Raw genomic sequence first — 22,684 nt, forward strand, 5'->3', positions numbered from 1 at the left:
TGGAGTAGTCTCAACATTAAAAGGTGTTTTTAAAGGCCAAGGTTTGCAGTACTAGGCACCAATTAACATTTGAAAATATCGCAGCGACCAGGAAATTGGATATAATCTTAATCAAAGGCTGACGTCTGCCGTAGACACCAATTCACATGAAGAACATGATGCTAGTTGAAGCGTCTTGCCGTTTCTGAAAGCTATGCAGGTTTTTAAGTAACTTTTGTATTGCGTACCTACATTTTGTCGTCTGTAAATGAATTTGCAAATATTCTGCTGACTTTGATAATAAAATCTAACGGACTACAAATATCTTCAAAATCACAGCAACCTCCGTCGTCAACACCTTTTAGCAGACGCTGTCCATGGCAGCGGTCACCCTGAAAATATAACAAAATACGTCAAACAAGTAGAAAATAATGCCAATTCAGTGACTTCAATACAATGATGAATAGGTTAATACATGAAATATTTATTTCTAGATATGCATTGAAGCACATGCACGTTGAGCGTCACCCGGCTGATTGTATCGAGATATTGCACATCTATTATTACTGACATATTAGTACTTTCACATTGCAATACAGTATTTTAAAAAATGTTGACATTTTTTAACAACAACGAATCTAGGTTACCCCACGAATTAAGGTGAACCAACGTTACTACTTCGGTTGTGCTTTAAGAACCTTACTATATGGGTACTTATCAACCTGATGAAATTATTTACGGACCCCCCCCTCCTCTTTATCGACCATGTATCAATGAATGAATGAAAGACCTTTATTGTACATTCATGCCTCGACGGGCTAGGTACAGGTCACTGATAACAGACATGACTGATAACAGACATAACAAACATATGCAAAAAACAACAAGATACAATTAACTAGCTGAAGGTACTAAGCTAACAGGATGGTCGACATCTTCTCGCTTCTTTGTACAGGTGTAGATATAGGAACAGATAATGTTTGATATACAGGGTTTGTCTAGGCGCATCAAAAATAGAAATTTATCCGTTGCATTAAGGTGTTCAAAATATGGGAACTCTTTTCTTATATATTCATAAAGCACAATCCGTTCATTATGGTACAGTTTACAGTGTAAAATAAAATGCTGTTCTTCTTCTACTTGTTGCAAATCACAAAATTGGCAGACTCTATGCTGCAGAGGGGTGCGGTTGTGCCTACCAGTTTCGATATGTAACTTGTGGCAACTAATCCGGAGTTTAGTGACAGCCACTCTGTGTTGTATGTTTTTCACCATCAGATATTCTTCTTCTTTATAAATAGTCTTGAATAATCTATAGGTTCGTAATTTGTTACCGAAAGATTTGTCCCGGTTGTCATTGTGTATTTCAGCTTTAAATGTTTGAATATAAATATCCTTTAATCGTTGGCTGATGGCGTTGGTTATAGGTAATAGGTTTGTTCCTAGAGATATCTGAGATCTCCATATGTAGGCAAAACCGCATTCCTCCAGTATCTTACGAACGCCCAATAATAATGAATGAAGACCTTTATTGCACATTTTTGCCCCACTGGTCTAAGTACAGGTCGCATGGTAAGAAACACATATATGTATCAATGGAAACAATCATACACATCTATATATGCAGATATGCGTCTAATCTATTCTAGGACATTCGACTTCCTCTCGCTTCTTGGTAATTGCATAAATGTAGCTAGCTGTATGGTTGGTTAGAGTTGGTTTATCAAAAGCTGTCAGGAATATAAATTTCTCTTTACTACTCAAGTATCTAAAGTGGGGATATTTACTTAATACATAGTCAAATAAAATGCTCCTTTCGCTATCATACAAAGGACAATCCACAGTACGACAAACTACCCTCTTGTGTGAATAACCCTTCAAAAATAGCCACAGTCCGTAAGGTGATGTTTATACATCATTAGTGTTTATTCACACTGAGGCTGAATAAAATGATCAGCCGAAGAATAGCCGTGATAAGAATAGCTCAGATTCATACAAGATGCTTGAAGGGAGCTAATCAACTTGATATTCCCCTTGCCAAAGCAAATCGTTATAAAAATAGCCCGATCCCGTATTTTGTATCCCTTTTGAATAAACAGTTAAGCTAATCGCTACATGTAAGTTGAGATCTCCCATATCACTATCGTCAACTATCTGTATTGTGGTAGATTGTTAATAAGTCAAACAAGACACATTTGTACGATATGATTATAAATGATTGTAACTTGTGCGTTTTGATTGTAAGCCTTTAAAATGTTAGTCTAATTGCCTTACCATATTAAGTTTTTACCGTATGTGTAAATGTTTTTAATGCCTAAATACACAATTCAGTGCCTTAGGGCGCTGCAATGTATTTATAGGTTGTTGAAACAGCAATCAAAATACAGCTCTATATAACATGACATGCTTTCTGCTCCGGCGCAATTAAGTACATATTCATGACGAGTAGATTTAACTCAAGATTCAGAGCTATTGTCTACTCTCGTATTCTAAGCCGGAAAGTGTTCACTACTGATCACTTACAAAACCGAAATCCAGATCATTACTTTTTAAACATCAAAGTATACGTACATAGTCATATTTACTATAAGACAACAGTAAAAAAGACAATGATATTTGTTGTGTATTCATTCTCAACAAGGGCTGGATGTATTGAGAAGTGTAGTGAGGTTACGTTGAATCTACATTCCCTTCCCTCTCCTTGAAACATGTGTAGACGAATTTACAGACTTTTTCCATTACATTGTAGTTTTAGAATTAATATTTTCTACGTGACTATTATTACAAAATACACATATGACAACAGTCACAATGATCTCGAACCGAAGAGCTGTTTGTGGAAGAGAAGACCATGGACATGCTACATGTATGCCCAATATTTACATGTTCATTGTGCGGGTCCTTTACGGCAAGAACAATGAACGGCGGATCACGGCTTAAGGTCCCATCTTAAGGACTGCTACCCCTCCAATAGCATGAATGTCGGATGAGCGACAAACCCGGCATTCAAACCTACGGTTTGTAGTTCCAGAGGCAAGGCCGCTATCCACTGTCCACTCTGCACGCTACTCACTGAGCAGTGTTTGCACGTGGAACCTATCTACCTAACTAGTCATGATCAAATCAATAGCGACCATGGGTAGGTCCTCAGTAGCAGATTTTGATGAGTGGTTTGATTGCGCTGGCTTTAAGGCATCATAATACGTGCGGCGAGTTACAAACAACTTGTCTGTTTCCACATTATTGCAAGATGGATCTCGACTCGCTTCAGAGCCCACAGAGATTACTTGAACTCCGGGATCTACCCGGCCACTTGCAGCTGCGTTCCTGGTTGGGACTGTAAAGACGCCAACAGGAGCAGAGTTAAAGTTACTTGCTACAACTATCTGTCGCGGAGCTATGAAGTTTTCACTTGGAGCTACCTGAGAGCGAACACAGCACCGTTTCACGCTGCTCCAACATGCCCCTAACTGTCGCCTGACTTCATTCCTGAGCGCCGGTAGACGAAACGCGTAAACTATCGGGTTAGCTAGAGCGAAGATATAGCAGAACACTATCGCTACACCCCAACCCGCAAGGCTACCGGTTGCCAAGCGCTGTTCCATTGTAGTTAGATAGAATGTGTTTAAGAACCTTATAATCTGGACAAGGAATGGCAGCCAGCTAACAAAGAAAATGACCACTACGATCCACAGGGCGACGGCCTTTCTTTGGGCAGATGAGATGTGTTGCGCGTCCACGTTGGCGCCTAACTGCCCGTTTTCAAGTGCCTGAAGCCTACGCCTAATGTTCAAGTAGATACTAACATTGGTATAGACAACAATCAACATGACAATGATTATGATAGCTGTTAAGAGTATGATGTAGTTGCCGTCTAACTGTCCGATACATCGGTCTGCCCTGATGTCCAGGTTCTCACAGTTCCATCCCAGCAGGACGGAGTAACAGAGAAGTCCGCTCACCAGCCAGGCTGTGACGACCCCTGCAGCCGCTTGCCGGCCCGTGATGGTGGTGTTGTAGAAGAGGCTGTAGTGGACGGACACGTAGCGGTCAACGGACAGCAGGGTGATGCCAATGAGGGACAGGTAGAGCGTGAAGAACAGCGTTGTGTACAGCGCTTGGATGGGAGACTGGGCGCCGTCGGAGTGGAGAAGGAGCGGGACCGAGAGGCAGACTGTCCCGGCTAGAGCGCCCACGACGGCTATGTTCCCGATGAGGTAGTACATGGGCTTGTGCAGGGCGTGTCCTCTGATGATGCCGAGCGCGATCAGCATGTTCGGGACGATGATGACCAGTCCGAAAAGGATCGTGGCAGTCCGGAGCGCTGGGCCGCCTAGGGCCTCGGATCCGACATCCTTGCACCCAGCCAGGGACTTCGCCAGCACGCCGTCTCCGGTCAGGTTGTAGCTGAGGAGGATGATGCACTGGAACAGGCTCATGGATGAACCCTCCTCTATGAGAGTCTCCGTGGAGTTTCCAGCCATTTCTCGAGTTTTGTCTTGCTTTTTGAAGATGTTATATGAAAGGGCAAAACCGCACGGGCCTTGTGCGTGCCTTGGACTGCTGAAGTCGGGGTTTTATACCCCTAGTGATGCTTGGTAATACGTCAGTATTTTATGGTCATTGCAGATGCCGGACATTCACATTGTCAAACTAACGTATGCAGGAAGGACGGAACTGTGTTAATTGGCGTATTGTTACCGCGTCCCCCACATTGCATACTTACTGATCCGAGGACACCATTCGAGAACAAGGAAATATGTTGTATTCGTCGACAAATTCGTCAAAGAACCCAAAATTGTTGGATAGCTTTTCCAACAGGAGCAAAGCCAACTTTGAAGACAATGAAGCTTTCGATCGCGATAAACTTGATCGAATATTATCTTTAGAAATACATTCTATTATTCTTCATGTGTATATTTCATATCTAATATCACATGCCAAGCCAATCAGAAATAAAGCTGAATCTGAAACTAAATCTGACGTGTCTTACTTATCCAGGGGTACAAATGTGTAAGCCGTTTTCATACATTCTATTTCATGGAGGTATGAGGTCGCTGAACTCTAGTTTTTCTTCTTCTCATCATCATCATGATCATCATTTTGTAGTAGAATGTAGTTTGTACAAGAAAGAGAGGGCTGGCCTCTATAGATCTATATAGACAGATACAACCCATGTTCACACGCTTCATACTACTAAGTAATATGGACAAATTTATATTCCTTATGAATTTAGACAAACCTTTACTTACAAAGCATATCTGTTCCTACATTTTCAATATCACAAAGAAACGAGAAGAAGTCGAATTCACGTAGTAGAATACGATTCTAGAGCATTGTAGATTCATTGTATATATTTCATGTATCTTTTGTTGCGACCTGTGCTGAACCCAGTGGGTATGTATGTACAATAAAGGTCTTCCATTCATTATTATTAGTCTTGGCGTGACTCACCTGTCCAGAGGTACCTGTTCCTCACACAGGTTGACCAGGGTGTACATGTGGCGCAGGGCGTGCTCGTACTGAAGGAACACAAACAAGCTTTATTGACACGACAAAAAGCACAGTGACTTCTGTATGGTCGACTATAAACTAAACATTTCAAAAGTATAGAATGATAAGAGAACCTCCATACAATGAGGTTGGGCTAAACGCGAGTGTAACTATCTTTTCTAATCACAAAGCAATCTTTTATGTGTTTACCTATCTTAGCATTATGATAGCTGTCGGATCTAAAGATATAGTCAGATCTACTTCTGGTATCGAGTATCTTGAAATCTGTAGTACAAAATGTATTTAGACATAAGGATGTGAATAACTTATTGTGTAATATATCATACATAGGGTACTTCATAACGAAGTGAAATTCATATTCGCATTTAAGCTTTAGACAAACATGGAAATGTTTGGTTTGATTCATAGATAAATACAAAGCCTCTTTCGTTGACTTCTAGCAGAGCTGGCTTTATCTAGTATTTCTTGGGAGGGGGGGGGGGGGGGGGGGGCACAGATTCCCAATTTTGAACAAGCGTTATGGTTCTCTAGTGCCGAGGGAGGGAGTTTTCTCGCTCTCTTTTTGGCAATCGAGAATCTTAGCCCATGTTCAAAATCGAGAATCAGCGCTCACCCCCCATAAAGAAAGACTAATAAATATAAGGGTGAGTCAAAAAGTAATGGAAGTGGTTTCATAACAGACTCTGAGTCATCTGTTGTTCATTTCTTTATGAGTGACTAAGCTGATTTCAAGATGACTAACGTTACACCCTTGGGATCCCGTCAGAAGCAAGCACACTTAAGAATTTCCGTATATGAGGAGTTCAAAAATGAAAATCGGCATGTAACCTATAGAGATATTTGTTATTTGTTATAAGTCATATTAAATCCCGAGACTCTTACTGAGCATGTTTGTTATAGACTTCATCAGACTGCCTCCAGTTCGGCGGGGATACTCTTTAATTAGCCTGTGTTTACACCAACCCTTCGCTGGCTGGGGTTAATGACCTTCTCCACCTTCTAGGTCATTGACTTCCAATGTTTCCATTGTATGATACGGATATATTTGAATGTAAGTTCATCTGTGACGGTAGTCAACATAATGTTACAACTTTAAGACCTTATATCCGTACACAAAATCAAGTGCTTACAAACAAGCTCTCGATCAGCCCTTTGACCCTTATCAAGTTCAAATGACCCAAAATGGCCTTAGTCACACATCCGGACCGTAAGTGTGACGTCAGCAACGGGTCAAAGGTATCAGTCGGTGGCAGTCGGTATCGAGCCCCGGTACGGATACGGCTATAACGTTATATACACTATATCAATATTGTATATGCACACAAGGGATGTGTCCGATATGAGATATCTGACCTGCGACAGATCGTAGCACGTATCGTGGAAGTGATTGACAGCAGCCTTGTAGCAGGGACGAGCGGTGATGTCACGGTGATGATTGACAAGGATGTCCTCCGCCTGCTCCGCGTCATCCGTTGCCATGGTGACGATGTCCTTCATTTTCTGGGCAATGCTCGTCCGTAACTGTCAACCGGAAGGAAAAACATCATTAGTAACATCCATGGAAAGAGATTTAGAAAGAATAGATCGTGTGTCGGTGGCGTTTTCTAGTTTGATATTTTCCATCTTAGCCTCCGTCACAGTCTTAGAACGTGGCTGGTTTTTTATTTTAGGGGAGGCGTTGGTTCGCGATTTTCAACGTTGGCAACGAACGTCTTCGAGAGGTGGCAAATTCCCTTCCTCGGCAAACTCCCTTGCTCGGCAAACTCCCTTCTTCGGCAAACTCCCTTCCTCGTCAAAACTCCCTTTCTCGGCAAACTCCATTCCCCGGCATAAGAAAACCTAGCTAACGTTAAAAATCGCGAACCACCGCACCACACTAAAATAAAAACCGGCCCCGTTAGAGGATCGCCACGGAGGCTATTTTAACCTCAAGAACACACTTATCAGAATTTCTATAGATCTAAGAAATAGATTCCACGTATTTTCTGTCATAGACTTACGGGATTGTGCATGAACTTCATTCAGCTGGGAGCGTAAAAATGCACTGGGTTCCTTTCCGCACACATTGACATTGGTTTCCTATCCGTTGTTGTTGTACAGAACAAGTACACGTAATACACCATTGAAACTACGGCCAAAGAATACTATTCGTATTCAGAGGACCCAGAGAATGTGGCCTATGTGGACAGGTGTTTCTACAGACAGGATTCTCGATGCTTGTGTTAATGGCACCGCCAAAAGTGGTCACGTTGACCAGATGGTTCTTATGTAGAGGTGATCTCTAGTACAGGTTTCACTGTATATCAATGGCCAAGTGGTCTTTATATAAAGATAGTTACTTTTACAGGTTTGACTGTACTTAAACCTTGTATTATTTTACTGACGCTGAGTTCGTCCTTAAGTTTTGACTGTATATAGATGGCCAGGTGGTCATTTCTACAGGTTTGACTGTATATAAAAAGGAAAGGTATTGCTTAGGTACAGATGATGGTTACTTGTACAGGCTTGACTGTGCTTAAACCTTGTATTATTTTACTGACGTTGAGTTCGCCCTTACGTTTTGACTGTATATCAATGGCCAGGTGGTGGTGTGTTACGGCAAACGGCGGTTATACCGGCGATATAGATACAGATACAGGTGGTCCTTGTGTACAGATAACGGATACTTTACAGGTTTGACGGTGCTTAAATCTTGTATTATTTACGTTGAGTTCGTCCTTGAGCTCGGCCAGCACGGTCTGCCTCTCCTCGTCCGTTTCTGCGGTCTCCAGACGGAGGTTCAGGATGGCGAGGGGAACGTCGGGGGAAGGGATGGCGTCATGCTGAAAAACAATACATTGTGTTATGAAATAACGTCAAAGTACATGGCATGCTGACCTGGAAATATAACATAGCGAAAATAAACTGACAAGATTATGTAGAATAGCATGAAATTGCCCAAAGTTTTGAAATTGTCTCTGCATGAATGGTCATGGCAGAGAAATGCAGTTTGAAAATAGAAATAGAAGAGGTGAGATCCTTCGTCTTCGACTGTCTCAGGAAATTTAAAAGAAGTTAAACCCATCAAGTTACAGTTTAGAGTTAGCTTTTAGACTAGAGTAGACATATTCTATACTGTTCTACACTGTTTGTTTGTCCCCTTTTATGTTTATTAGCCCTCGGGCAAGACATTGCAATAAACTATTACTAACTAGAGTTCGGCGACCTCATACCTCCATGAAAATTTAGAGCTTTCGTAACTTTCATGCAATTGACTAACACATTAACATAATTTATGCATGGTGTTGTTCATCATTGACTAACGTACACATGTCACAGTTATAAAATTCCCATTATTAATCATAAAGCGGTTTTGCAATTTTTACATAAATTATGCAAATAAGTTCCTCATTACCATATTTGATATCTGCTTATATTCCACCTATCGTAATTAACATGTGTTACATGTATTGAGGTCCAGTTATTGAAAACAATGGAACTATACAATTTCCTCATTAATTATGCAAATTAAGTCCTCATTTGCATAACATGTATATCATTATGAACATCTTTGCCTAAGCTACCCGCATGCCTAAAATGCAGGCAATCCGTCGTTTCTTTCTGCAGTTATCCTCTTTGGAGTGTCTTGACAAAAACACCCATGCAGTTCCACAGTTAAATATTAGGGGGCTGAAACTTGCCCCACTTTTTCATGACACCAAAAGCTATCTACCACCAAAATATCAAGACCATAGCATGTCTGGAACAAGAGATACATTGAAAAAACTGCTATGATAGAATATTCTCATTAATTATGCAAATGTACTCCTGTTTTGCATAATTAGTATCTTATCTTGTAAAACATTGTCTAAGGTACCTACATACCAAAAATGATGAAAATCCGTTGTTCCCTTCTTGAGTTATCGTCTTCAGAAGTTTTTGACAAAAATGCCCCTGCTTTCCCAAAACTAGACGCTAGGGGGCCCAAACTTATGTCACTTATTTCTGAGCACAAGAGCTATCTAACACTTCAAAATCGTGACCATAGCTTGCTCAGAACACAAGATAGCAAACCCGGAAGTTGCGCTGCAGTACCAAGGGAAGCCGCTAGGGGAACCAAAATCTAATCATTTCCAGCTTTCATCACACCCTACCAACACACCAAGTATGAAACCAATCCACCAAGCCGTTCTTGAGTTATCTTGTTTACACACAGACAGACAGACACACAGACACACAGACAAACACAGGGTAAACTAGAGTTCGGCGACCTCATACCTCCATGAAAATTTAGAGCTTTCGTAAATTTCATGCAATTGACTAACACATTAACATAATTTATGCATGGTATTGTTCATCATTGACTAACGTACACATGTCACAATTATAAAATTCCCATTATTAATCATAAAGCGGTTTTGCAATTTTTACATAAATTATGCAAATAAGTTCCTCATTACCATATTTGGTATCTGCTTATATTCCACCTATCATAATTAACATGTGTTACATTTACTGAAGTCCAATTATTGAAAACAATGGAATTATACAATTTCCTCATTAATTATGCAAATTAAGTCCTCATTTGCATAACATGTATATCATTATGAACATCTTTGCCTAAGGTACCCGCATGCCTAATATGATGCCAATCCATCAATCCTTTCTGCAGTTATCCTCTTTAGAATGTCTTGACAAAAACGCCCCTGCAGTTCCGAAATTAAATGTTAGGGGGCTAAAACCTGCCCCACTTTGTCATGACACTGCAAGCTATCTACCAGCCAAATGTCAAGACCATATCACATCCAGGACAAGAGATACATTGAAAAAACTGCCATGATATAATATCCTCATTAATTATGCAAATGTACTCCTATTTTGCATAATTACTATTTAATCTTGTACAACATTGTCTAAGGTACCTACATACCAAAAATCATGAAAATCCGTTGTTCCCTTCTTGAGTTATCCTCGTCAGACGTTTTTGACCAAAATGCCCCTGCTATCCCCAAACTAGACGCCAGGGGGCCCAAAGTTACGTCATTTTTTCCTGAGCACAAGAGCTATCTAATACTTAAAAATCTTGACCATAGCATGTTCAGAACACCGAGATAGCAAAACCGGAAGTTGGGCTGCAGTACCAAGGTCACACACCAGGGGGCCCAAAATTGACCTTGACCTTCGTCTTCCCAACCCCTACCCACATACCAAATATCATCGTAGTCCATCAAGAGGTTCTCAAGTTATGATGACCACAAATATGCGGACACACAGACACACACACAGACACACACACACACAGACACACACACAGACACACTCAAAACTATACCTCCATTTTTTCATGGAGGTAAATATAACCTCCATGACATTTCATGGAGGTAATAATGGACTACGACGTTACTTACCGGGACCTGCCTGTAGGGTGGCAGGGCGACTGACGGGTAGTTGTGATTATCACGTTACTTACCGGGACCGGCCTGTAGGGTGGCAGGGTGACTGACGGGTAGTTGTGATTATCACGTTACTTACCGGGACCTGTCTGTAGGGTGGCAGGGTGACTGACGGGTAGTTGTAACGATCACGTTACTTACCGGGACCTGCCTGTAAGGTGGCAGGGTGACTGACGGGTAGTTGTAACGATCACGTTACTTACCGGGACCTGCCTGTAAGGTGGCAGGGTGACTGACGGGTAGTTGTGACTATCACGTTACTTACCGGGACCTGCCTGTAGGGTGGCAGGGTGACTGACGGGTAGTTGTGACTATCACGTTACTTACCGGGACCTGTCTGTAGGGTGGCAGGGTGACTGACGGGTAGTTGATGGTTCCCTGGTACTGTCCAATGATGTCATTCTTTATGTTCTACACAAAGATGAAGATTATTAATCATTCGACAGGAAAACAAGCGAATACGCAAAATAACAAATCTCGAATGAGGAATCATTGACATTCTTCAAGTTGCAACTTTGTGTATGTATGTATGTATGTATGTTCCATTGTGTAGTGTAATTGATCCCCAATATTTTGTCCATTTTCTGTGTCAAGGACACTTGTTATGTTTAGTTTATTACTGCATGCATGAATTGTATCCAATGATTAAACGACTATCGTGCCATGTTTACTCCAAGCATGAGTTTTACAGTTGACGACGTCAAACTTGAGCCAACAGTTGATGACGTCGACCATGAGCCCAACAGTAAGTTGTACGTAGTCACCACAGATTGATGACGTACTCACCATGTCGCCATACTCCTGCACGTGACTCCGGTTGGTCAGCATCTTCACCTTCTCAAACTGCTGCTGTAGGGTCTCCTTCTGAACGCTTTCCTAATAAGGACAAAAAAGTGCTCACGTCACGTATCCGCAAGATCACGTGTTAATAAGATCAAGTGTCTGTAACTCTCGCGAGTTTGTGTTCTGATGTTGTTGATCTGTATTGTTCCTGAAGAAGGCGACAGTGGTCGTTAAAAATTTGATCCGTGTATATCTTTATGTTGGAAGATGATTACAATCAACACAGATGAGATTCACTATAAGGGCAAAAAGTGCCATCCTGTTTTAAAGTGTTACCGTTCAAAGAATAACATGAAAAGAAGGGCATGTCTTTGGTGGTGATTTATACGCTTTTTTGCGTGCTTTATACAAATATATGGACTCGAATGACATCCTGGAATCTGTAATAGAGCCACCAGATACGAACTTAACAAGCTTGACTGCAACATCTGTTTCAAAATAAATGGGTGATGGCCTTGGTACTGAAAGCCGGTCTAAGGCACATGTGATGCTTGTTTTGAGGTCGTCATTTGGTATTTTGAGACTCGGAGCAGTTTAGGGGACAATACTAATGCTTTTGATGTGTTTTTTAAATACAGGCATCATATTGGTTAATACAATAAAGTGGACAAAGGTCTCATTTTCAGCAAAAAAACTGTTGCCACGAACAGATCCAGTTTTCTCCCCCCCCCCCCCACACACACACAAAAATAATGACTGTTATTTACCACGTCTGTGTCCTCCATCCAGTTGACGCTGTACAGATCACCCAGGAACGTCTTACGTGTCTTGTCCATGTAGCAGGCGTAGGACGACTCCTTACCGTTAGCAGCGGTGGTGGCGAAAACTTGACAAGGAGAAGAAAAACGACAGTTAGGCTTGGGTCACATTTCCAAACCGGGGCCCGGCCGCGATTTTTTAAGAAACGAAAAATTAAAATGTATACCTAGAAATATACACAAATCATGGCCACGAATCTTATTTTTAAATTGTGTGTAATTTGATGCCTTTTATATCATTCTTCTCGCTCATGAAAGCTGCCCGACTGGGCCCCGGTTTAGAAATGTGACCTAAGCTATAAGCCTTAACTAAAAAGGCAATATTGCTGATGTATTCCATTACACAGCACTAATGTGCTTACCTGTTAAAGACTGAAATATGTACGACCAGGTAGCATTAGAACAGAATAATATGGTATAAAAGGCACCAAAACACACAAAACGTGAAAAGAAGATATAGAAAGGGCATAGTGTGTGTTTACTTCTAGGTATACAGCCTAAGTAAGTAACACAGCCTAAAACAGCCCGGCGGGGCCCCGGTTTGGAAATGTGATATAGATCTTATTGGACCTAATTAAAGTTGCCTTTTCTCTGGTTGGCATTCGATGCTTTAGACATGTAAGGAACGGATAGTTGTTCACAAGGAAAGGTCAGATGTAAACCTTCTGTAATACGACGTCTTTGATACCTCTACAAGGTTTCAAAGGACTTAACATAGGGCAATTTACTATATCTGCTTGAGGCTAAATGGACAGGCGATAGGTACTGGTTATCATTATCTTAAATGTCAGGGCCACAGTTGCCATGGAAACTGACGCATTTTGAAAACACTAACACCGTATCCACCGTCAAAACGTACGGATGCAGAACTAAAAACATAAAGATGCAAATTTATGACGGACGTGTTGTCGCTCTCTTATTGGTCGAACCGCTAATTACCACACTGTCATGAACTGTATTGGTTGATTAAGGACTTCGCCACTGAATGCACGAAAATACACAATCCATGGCATGTGTTTGTGAGCGCAAGACTCAATTGCTAGTTAACGCACGCGGAAAAGTACACTGAAAAGATAAATTTAGGTAGGCTCGCAGTCTTCGTGATTACGCAGTGGCAGTTGTTATTCGCTACGTTTAGGACACGTACGGCATCGGAGGACGGAGCCCATCCCTCTCCTTCCACCGCCTTTTATCTCGCAAACCGAAGTCAGGTGCCCATTCTTACACCAGGTAGAGTGAGGAAAGTCGGGTAAATTTCCTTTCTCGAGGATACAACGTCTATTCGGAATTGCCAGGAGCCGACGCGGTGAACTCTCGATCTCGCCATTCGACGCCACCGTGCAGCCTCCACCAGGCCTTCCTACGGGGGTGCGGGGATCGTGGAATTCAGGAAAAAATCGGAAAAATGGCCAGGTTAGTCAGTTCACGCTAACATTCATGTTTCCCCTCCGGAGAGCCTGTAGTGTCTCCGTACGCTGCGCGGCCGACCAACTCGTCTGGTAGCAAAACTCTCCTGACAATTTTTTTCTTCCTATAATAGCCAGCGTAGTGAGTCTGGTAGAGACTTTTAAGCCACCGTGTTCGTGGTGGAAAGACAGATAGCCAAATACAGTAAGCTGACGTGTGTGAACCCAAGATGGAGACCAACGCATCAAATGCCACCATCTATTCATCTGTCGCCGAGGAGACAATCCTCGACCCTTTAGACTGTTACTACTTGTGGCTTGAAAGAAATCTAACCTACGACGAGGCCAACGAGCGCTGTTCCGTGTACGGCCGCAATCCGCTCAGTGGTACGGAAGTTAACAAGGTGTGTATGGGCCTCTTAGGGTCGCTCGTTGTCCTATCCAACTTCATTGTACTCTTGGGAATACTGGGAACGAAACAGCTACGAAAGGCCTTGTACTATTACATAGCGAACCTTGCTGTTGCCGATCTTGTGGGAGCCGTCATCTGTCTGTACGTAGCGTCCAGACCGGACACTTCAAGTCTGTGGGAGAGACTGAGTGTAAGAACGTTCGTAGCCCAGGCGATGGTCCTGTCCACCAGCGCACTAACTCTACTGTCCATAGACCGCTACGTCTCTATCATACACCCAGTCGTGTACCATAACAAGGTGAGCGGACGCCAGGCGTGTGTAGTCATCCTGACGTCTTGGATTGTGATTCTTCTTGTAACCCTCTCGCCGCTCATGGGTTGGAACTGTTTAGAGAAAGACTATGCCTTCAGTGCTAGGTGTGCCAGCTATCTGACACTGGACTATATCATTTTAGTCGTCACTATATCACTCTTACTCGTGTGCGTCACGCTGTGGGCGAACATCCACATCTACCGCGCGATCAAGCGACTGCTGAACAGAAACCCCGGCGGGCAACGATTGGCTGCAAGCCGACGGGACATGAGCGCCAGCGCGGTGGACAACGGGCCACAACCTGGACCGTCCAAACGGCTGGATAACCCGTCGACACTCGGCGGACCACGTGCGACTGAACTCCGCCGGGAAGAAAGCAGCAGCACGTTGGACGACGAGCCACAACCTTGGCCGTCCAAACGACCGCACAACCCGTCGGCAATCGGCGGTACACGGGCGGCAGGACTCCGCCGGGACGCAAGCAGCAGCACGTTGGATGACGACCCACGACCTGGACCGTCCAAACGACCGGACAACCCATCGGCACTCGGCGGGCCACGTGAGATTGGACTCCGCCGGAACGCAAGCAGCAGCGCAGTGGGCACCGACCCACGACCTGGACCGTCCAACCGGTCGGATGTCCCACCGTCGCCACGGCCGCCGCCTAACAACCAACATAAAATCCAAAAGACGATAGCAGTGACAACAGTCGTGTTCATAGCGTTTGTGTCCTGGTTGTTGTTCTTCGTGTTTGTTGGCGCCCATCGCATCTGTGAGGCTTACCGCAGCACTTGTGCTGTCCGCGGTATCGCCCAGTGGGCGGTGCTGATAGCGTTCCTAAACTCTTTAGTCAATCCAATAGTTCACGGTCTCCGGGTGCCCGCGCTCAAAATAGCGGTGCTGGCAAAATTCAACACCGTCAGAGAGGCGTTTTTGGCAGTGTTGAGGCGAAATCGGGTGGACACTGTGAATCAAGATGGACAAGACGACGACAGGGGACCGACCAGCGTTATACGCAGCTCTCGACATGCGGGCCATCGTGTCGAAGTTTCTGTGGAAATCAGGACGCCAACGCCAAACCGCGAAGACGGAAGGAAAACGCAACGTAGCGCCGACGGTCAGCATCTTCGCGTACCTGGACGACCAAGAACACTCGCTTTACCTGTTGTGGACTGACCGAAACTGTTGTTATTGAAGTGGCTGTACCGTCATGTCAAACATCATGAATTTTATTCAGGTATGGAGAATCTCCCCATCTATACCTAGATTTTATACAAATGTGTAAATGTACGGTGTATTTTGAGTCTAGCATACATGTGTCAATCGATGGGATTTAATATCCAGGCAGATTTACCGGTGCCATAAGATAATGTCAAAGCTGGCCAATATAGCCGGTCAAAGGGAGTCAGCCGGGCGCCGGGATGTAAGATTATATAGTAGGCTTGCTTTAAGGAGGCTGTGATGTCGAAGCAAAGCTTGCGTCAGTCCACTAACCGGTGCCATAAGATAATATCAAAGCTGGCCAATGTGTACAGTCGGCCAAAGGGAGTCGCCGGGCACTGGCATGTAAGACAATATAGTAGACTTGTTAGAGGCTGTGATGTTTAAGCCAGGATCCTTGATTTCTAGTATTTCCTTCATATCCTTGTATTTACTATTTGACGATAATTAAACAGTATTGAATGTACTTCCAGCGTTGGTGTTGTATCGAGTGTTTGATAGGCGATTACGCTCAAACGTTATTAGTGATATAACTGATCCCTCGTTTGAAAGTGCGCGGTGTTAATTTCCTTTTTCTCGGGGGGGGGGGGGGGTGCTAGTATATCGTATTTGCCACCCTACAAAACATAAGAACCTGGCCTCGATATGTTAAAAATGAAAGAAAAAAAAACACATCGCCGCTCCCAGATGGCTGTGAAGGAGGCTAACTTGCACTTGTCTAGTTATGGTTGTACGTAAAATGACCAAAGTGCTCTTAGCAACTTCATCATGGCGTTATCAATAATATCATACTACCTTCCGTCGACTTGATATCTCTGGATACCCTATTTAGCAACACAACGGATATAGGTTACCCCTGCGGATAAAGGTTAAAACTTAACGTTACACCTTAATTCGGGGAGAACAGTGGAAACAACTCACTGTTGATGTTGTCTGGAAGCATCTTGTCGAACATGGAGCCGGATTCACACGACTCCAGGTAGAACACAAGCTGAGCAATATGAACAACACTATTGGTTAGTGGTACAATGATATATCTTATATAACGGTGTTGTTAGACAAATGAAATGATATAACGTTGCACACAAAAAATGTAGAAAGCGGTACTAAATAGAAAGTCCGAAAAAAAAGCTGAAGCCGAAGCTCTGCTTGGAGAGTAGCTTGTCCTTAAGGTGCACTTGCGTAAAGCTTGCGTCCCTGCAGGGTTCGTTCACTGCGTCTCTGTTTTGTTATTTTCTCCAATTTCTTTAATAATTCAGATATTGCGTCATGCGTAAAAGTATGACTTAGATGACGATAAAATACACAAAAAAAGAGAAGAAAATTCGTTCTTTATCTCTGAAATTCGTCGAGTATCTTTCGAACCCCGAAGTGACGCAAACTTGACGCAAGTACAGCGAGAGTGCACCTTTACCTTATTGAACTTGTTCTCCTGGTGCATCTCCTTGAGAGTGGTGACCAGGTCTTCACAACAACAACAACAACAACAACAACAACAACAACAACAACAACAACAACAACAACCTGATGAAACAGCGTGCCCTTACCTTATTGAAGTTGTTCTCCTGGTGCATCTCCTTGAGAGTGGTGACCAGGTCGTCAGCGTGCAGCATGCCCCCGTGGGCTAGTTTTAGTCTTGTCTATGTTTGTTTGTTTGTTTTTGCCTTTATTTGGTTGTTGATTTTGTTGTGTAAAGTCTTGCCCTTACCTTATTGAACTTGTTCTCTTGGTGCATCTCCTTGAGAGTGGTGACCAGGTCGTCAGCGTGCAGCATGCCCCCGTGCGGCATGGCCACGATCCCCGGGGCACCGTGATCCGTGTAGTACACAAACACGTTATCATGGGGGCCGCTGGTAGATAAAGAGAGCGTTGAATAAGCACTAAGTATTTGTATAATACAGTAGAATCCATTTAACTGCACAACGGATTCGAAGTTCTTTTAATTGCATGGAATCCCTGAATCCCAAACCGGAGTCCAGCTAGATAAATTCGCATTGTTGCACCACCTAGATAATTGCACGAAATACGATGGAAAATGGGGTGTGCAATTGAACGGCCTCTATGGTCTATGGAAGGGCTTTAGGGTATCATTTTTTTACTACAATCCGCGATTGACTTAATGTCTACCTTTGCCTTCTTTATTTTAGAATATGATAAGTTTTAGTTGTTAACATTTCGAAATTGAATACTTACTGTCCGTGTGGGGTATCTGTAACTATATGATTTTTTTTTACTGGTAATCGTTGTTATACCAGCGCATGCGTTCTTGGAAGTGTGAAAGAGCTTATAAGCTCACGAGGAAGACTGACCTCTCGATGACCTTCCCGCTGCCAATACCGGCCACGCCCTCCCGGTCTCCCTTCAGCACACGCAGGAAGTTCTTAGCTGTGACGTCCTAACAGGAAATGACGTACAATTGTCGAAAGTGACGTACTATCCACCTTTATGTTACAATGTTAAGACTGAATATCCGTGCACAAAATAAAGCGCGGATATAAAGTCTTAAAATTGTAACATAATGTTGACTACCGTCATAGATGAACTGACAATCAAGTACTATCCACCTGTTACACATGCACCTACATGTGCATTATGGTATCGGTCTTTCAAGTGGAATACAAGTAAGAATATAAGTTTACTGGACTAAATTTTATTATTACTTTAACAGTCTAGTCTCAGAACTTTGCAATTGATTCCATAATCAGGCGACGAAACCTCGTTATTACTATCACGCACTGATACCAGGAAGTATTGGCTGCACGACCAAAGCTGCGCCACCGAAAAACGCTACGAAGAACGGAGTCAAGTTTTGGGAAATACAAAATATTAAACACTGCTGTAGTGGCAGCCGAAAAACTGGGAGCCAAAACTAAGGGGGAAGCCTAGGATTTGCATCTTATGTTCACAGACACTTCTTCGATACGGTCAGAAAAAAAAATTCCGAACCGGAACTAAGGCAAACGTCCAAAACAACATAATGCTTTGGTAAAGAGTGTGGAAAAATATAAGTGATATCCTTTTTGGTTAGATCAAGGAGGTTGAAACAGGGGACCTCCTTGGTTAGATCAGTGAAGGATGACTTACAAATCTGGTGTAGTCCTTGGGAACGCCATGGTACACGTCTTTTCCGTCGGGGTGGTTGATAATGATTCCCTTGGTTGGGTTCCTGTACAGGCAATCAATTAATCAAATGTTCTACCGATTAAGAAAACAAGGCTGAATTATAGCTTGTCATACAACCAGAACACCATGCGTCCAAGTTCAAAATCCTCCTTACATAGGAAGAATATGAAAAAAGGACTTCCACATTCAATTTGAGAATGTAAGTTATTCTATGAAATCGTCATATAGGAAATACAGTGGAAGCCGCTTATTAGGCCCATTTGCAAGCTGAGTTTTCCCGACTAACCGGCGTTCCCGATTAAAAGATGTGTCTCGAAATGACCCGAGTATATGATTCAGGTTTTGTTTGAATGGCAACATTGTTATTACCATACAACGTTACACATAACATATGAATACACCTTATTTATTGTGTTCATCATTTTTCATTCTACTAGCTGTTTAACAGGGTTGTCATGTATGGTATCTCTGCATTTTTCTGAGAATCTGACAGCTGTCAATCAAAGGTAGTAATACCTGATGTTATGTGCGAGATCGTCCGCCATCATGACGACGATCCTCTCATCCGGGATCCCGTTCCTGTGGAGGATCTGGTAGGCGTGGCACACGTCGGCCTGGGCATGGGAAAAAAATGTACAAGTTATGGAATTTTCCCAGTGAATTGCAGTCATCTACGAAAATGTGTATAAAACATTTAAGATATCATAAAAAATTTTATCACAAACACTACCATTGAACATGGTGGAAAACTTCTGAACTGGTACAAAGTAAGAAACTCTGAAGCTGATAGCCTGCGGTACAAGTTCTACAAAGTTGAGGAATATAGGGACAAATGCGTCCTGGGCATGAGATCTTCCGACTTTAAAACAAAAACAAATATGAACATAACGATGGGTGCCATAGACTTCCTGCAACCTATGATCCACTGCTCACTGAGTCACGTGTTCTAGGTAGGCGTGGCACACGTCGGCCTGGAGTCGGGAAAAAAGGGCACAAGCTATGGAATCTTCCCACTTTTGAAAACAAATATGAATATCTCGCCGCAAAAGCGCCACCTACATCGGCTACATATAGCGGCGAGAAGCAGAACTCCAGTTAGAAGCTCTGAGGAAGATGTCTGACAGACATCGAAACGTCAACAGGTGAGAAAAACTGGTTGTGCAAAAGAAAATTCCTATGTCGTATGATCTACAAACCTGATGACATTATTTTCGGGAACAAATATGAAGTTTAACACACGTCGCTGAAGATTAGACATCCAGGTAAAAAGATATGCCCCAAAAGCAGTTACTCAAGCAACTGGATATGGTTTTGGAAATGATTTTCTGGACAGACTTCAGCTTGGCACAAATTTCAACCAAGTCAGGTTTCAGGCAACTGGATATGACTTTCCAAAATCATATCCAGTTGCCTGAGTAACTGCTTTTTGACAAATATGAACACAACTGTGGGCGCCAAAGACTTCCTGCAACCTATGATCCACCTCACTGGGTCACGTGTTCTATCTGCATAACGTGACGTCACGACAGCAGTCATTGTTCATTCCTTGACAAAGACTGGTGCTGGTTAGTAAAAAAATTGGGTGAGTCCAATTTTGTGTGTGTTGGATTTTACAATTCAACTAGTTTAAGAATGAACATAACGTTATATGCATTTCTTCATAGAAATTTGCATGATGTCTCTGTCTCGGCTGGCGTTGAGGGCGAAGACTCAAGGGATGTTGTCCACGTCTACTGACTAGTGCAGGTACAATATTGAGTGACAACTTTGATGCGGCATACTTGGACACAGCGACTGCAGGGGGATGTTACTACTGCTAGGTCTGGGGTTGGTGCCATTGCGACGTTCTACGTACCTCCTGCATGTTGCGCTTCTCAAGTTTCTATCAGCTAAGAAAATGTACATTCTCCTATTTCAATTCGTAATATCAATTATCATTCCCAAGACTAAAAGAAATCCGTAATGAAAAATAGGAAAATTGATGTCCTGCAAAACATAAAGATTTGGATCGAAAGTTAAAGCCAGTTGAAGAGATAGATGTCCTCATTCGTGTTTTCAACGTAACGTTGTCGCGTTATTTTCTATTAGTGTATAATGTATATCATAAGTAGATACATGTGATGATGACTTTGCTTAATTTGCGAGGAACTCGCGGAAATCACATGATCGATGTGCGTTGACCGGTAAAACCTTCCGGTTTGTTTGCTGCCCAAAACACCCCAGTTGCCAAGGACTACAAACTGTCTCGTCTTGTATCCGCGACCTGCTTCTAAAGATCCCATTTTCTTTCGTATTTACTAAACCTGGTGCTTGAGAAATATGACTTTACTATCACTAAACAGTCAATTTCACTGTGATGATAATGAGAGTCAACTCCACATTACCAAGAGGGTGTTTCTTGCCTTTTGTTCTTGCCTTTTGGAAATCTTTGTAACAATCTACCTGTGGTAACTAACCGTTTAGAACTACTTATAACATCTGCGTGACGTTCAAAATATTTTCTACAGTATTCATGATGATAGAAACATTTCTAGCATCAAATACATTATTTCTGTTAGTTTCTTGAAACTGTTCCTACCAGATTCATCATTTGCGATCACATGTAGGAACATTAACTCAGAATTGACTCTAAAACTGCAGTGAGTTATCACCATTAAACGGAACGACAGTAACTTCTTCAGTCATCTGTGCCAAGCAGATGTTTTAAACACTTTAACTTCAGTATCAAAATGTGGACTCCAGCAATATCCTACTGTGTAATTTGACGATCGGATGTGTCTTATTTATTAACCCTTCCCTGTAACTAAGCCACTGGGTATATTTACCACAAACAACAGGTTGTAGACACGCTCAAATACAGGTTGACACATGGAACCGTAATCGTTACTACAGGAAGTATATAGAAGTACTGTAATAATTGTATCTTCTTGTTTCAGTAGTACGGATAAGTTTTCCTCTTCCTCATTTCGATCAGGATAAAAGAGAAATAAGATTTTCAATTTGTAAGGTATAGATAAGTTAAGGCCGAATGAGCACCTTTTTTTTTGTACACAACGTTATATGTTCACTGGATAAAGTACACTGTCAGCTCACAACAAAAGAAATTAAAGTTTAAGGATACAGTTCATGTATACCACTAGTCAGTCTAGCTAGCACAAGCACTACAGTTAGTAAATGAATTCGGCTTCTCCTCGCTTCTCTCGATCTGTGATGGTTGAAATGTAAGAACAGATTCACCAAAAAGTAGTTACTCAAGCAACTGGATATGGTTTTGATCCAGTTGCTTGAGTAACTACTTTTTGGTGTATCTTATTACCTGGATGTCTAACTTACATCGACGTAAGAACAGATTTTGTCGGAAAATGTAAGGACACATTTCAGCAAAGGTCTGTCTGTAAATCAGTCAGGTGATGCAGGTAAATTTTGAACCCACCTGGTGGCGATAGTTTCCCCAGCCGGTGGAACCTGCGATCAGCACCGCCCAGTTCACGCCAGGCTCCGGTTCGGCTACGGGGATCGCCTCCTCAAAATCCGCAGGGAAGCCAAAAGCGGCCCCAAAAAGGGCTAACACCACGATACTGCGCATGGCGAAGGTTTTGGTGTTGCAGGACAGATGTAAAAGTACGTCTGATACAAAACGGTGGAAGGAAAAGTCGAACTTTGGACCAATGCAGAAGTCACGA

At 42.6% G+C, this 22,684-nt stretch overlaps 2 protein-coding genes across 2 annotated transcripts; both read right to left on the reverse strand.

Moving 5' to 3' along the window:
- On the reverse strand, positions 1-22,671 carry LOC118406889 (legumain-like). The gene is made up of 13 exons (XM_035807280.1): positions 22,435-22,671; positions 19,518-19,615; positions 18,963-19,044; positions 18,188-18,273; positions 17,587-17,728; positions 16,800-16,869; positions 12,476-12,594; positions 11,712-11,801; positions 11,253-11,336; positions 8,199-8,315; positions 6,847-7,014; positions 5,434-5,501; positions 1-371 (listed from the first exon to the last, which is right to left on the reverse strand). The coding sequence occupies exons 1-13, from the start codon at positions 22,585-22,587 to the stop codon at positions 341-343; spliced, it is 1,308 nt and encodes a 435-aa protein (XP_035663173.1). The 5' UTR covers positions 22,588-22,671; the 3' UTR covers positions 1-340.
- On the reverse strand, positions 1,762-5,260 carry LOC118406882 (melanocyte-stimulating hormone receptor-like). Its single transcript, XM_035807271.1, has one exon. It carries the CDS (start codon positions 4,461-4,463, stop codon positions 3,084-3,086), a length of 1,380 nt encoding a protein of 459 aa, XP_035663164.1. The 5' UTR covers positions 4,464-5,260; the 3' UTR covers positions 1,762-3,083.
- Positions 22,672-22,684: the final 13 nt, after the last annotated feature.

The sequence above is a fragment of the Branchiostoma floridae genome, chromosome 19 (assembly GCF_000003815.2).
Source record: "Branchiostoma floridae strain S238N-H82 chromosome 19, Bfl_VNyyK, whole genome shotgun sequence".
NCBI lineage: Eukaryota > Metazoa > Chordata > Leptocardii > Amphioxiformes > Branchiostomatidae > Branchiostoma > Branchiostoma floridae.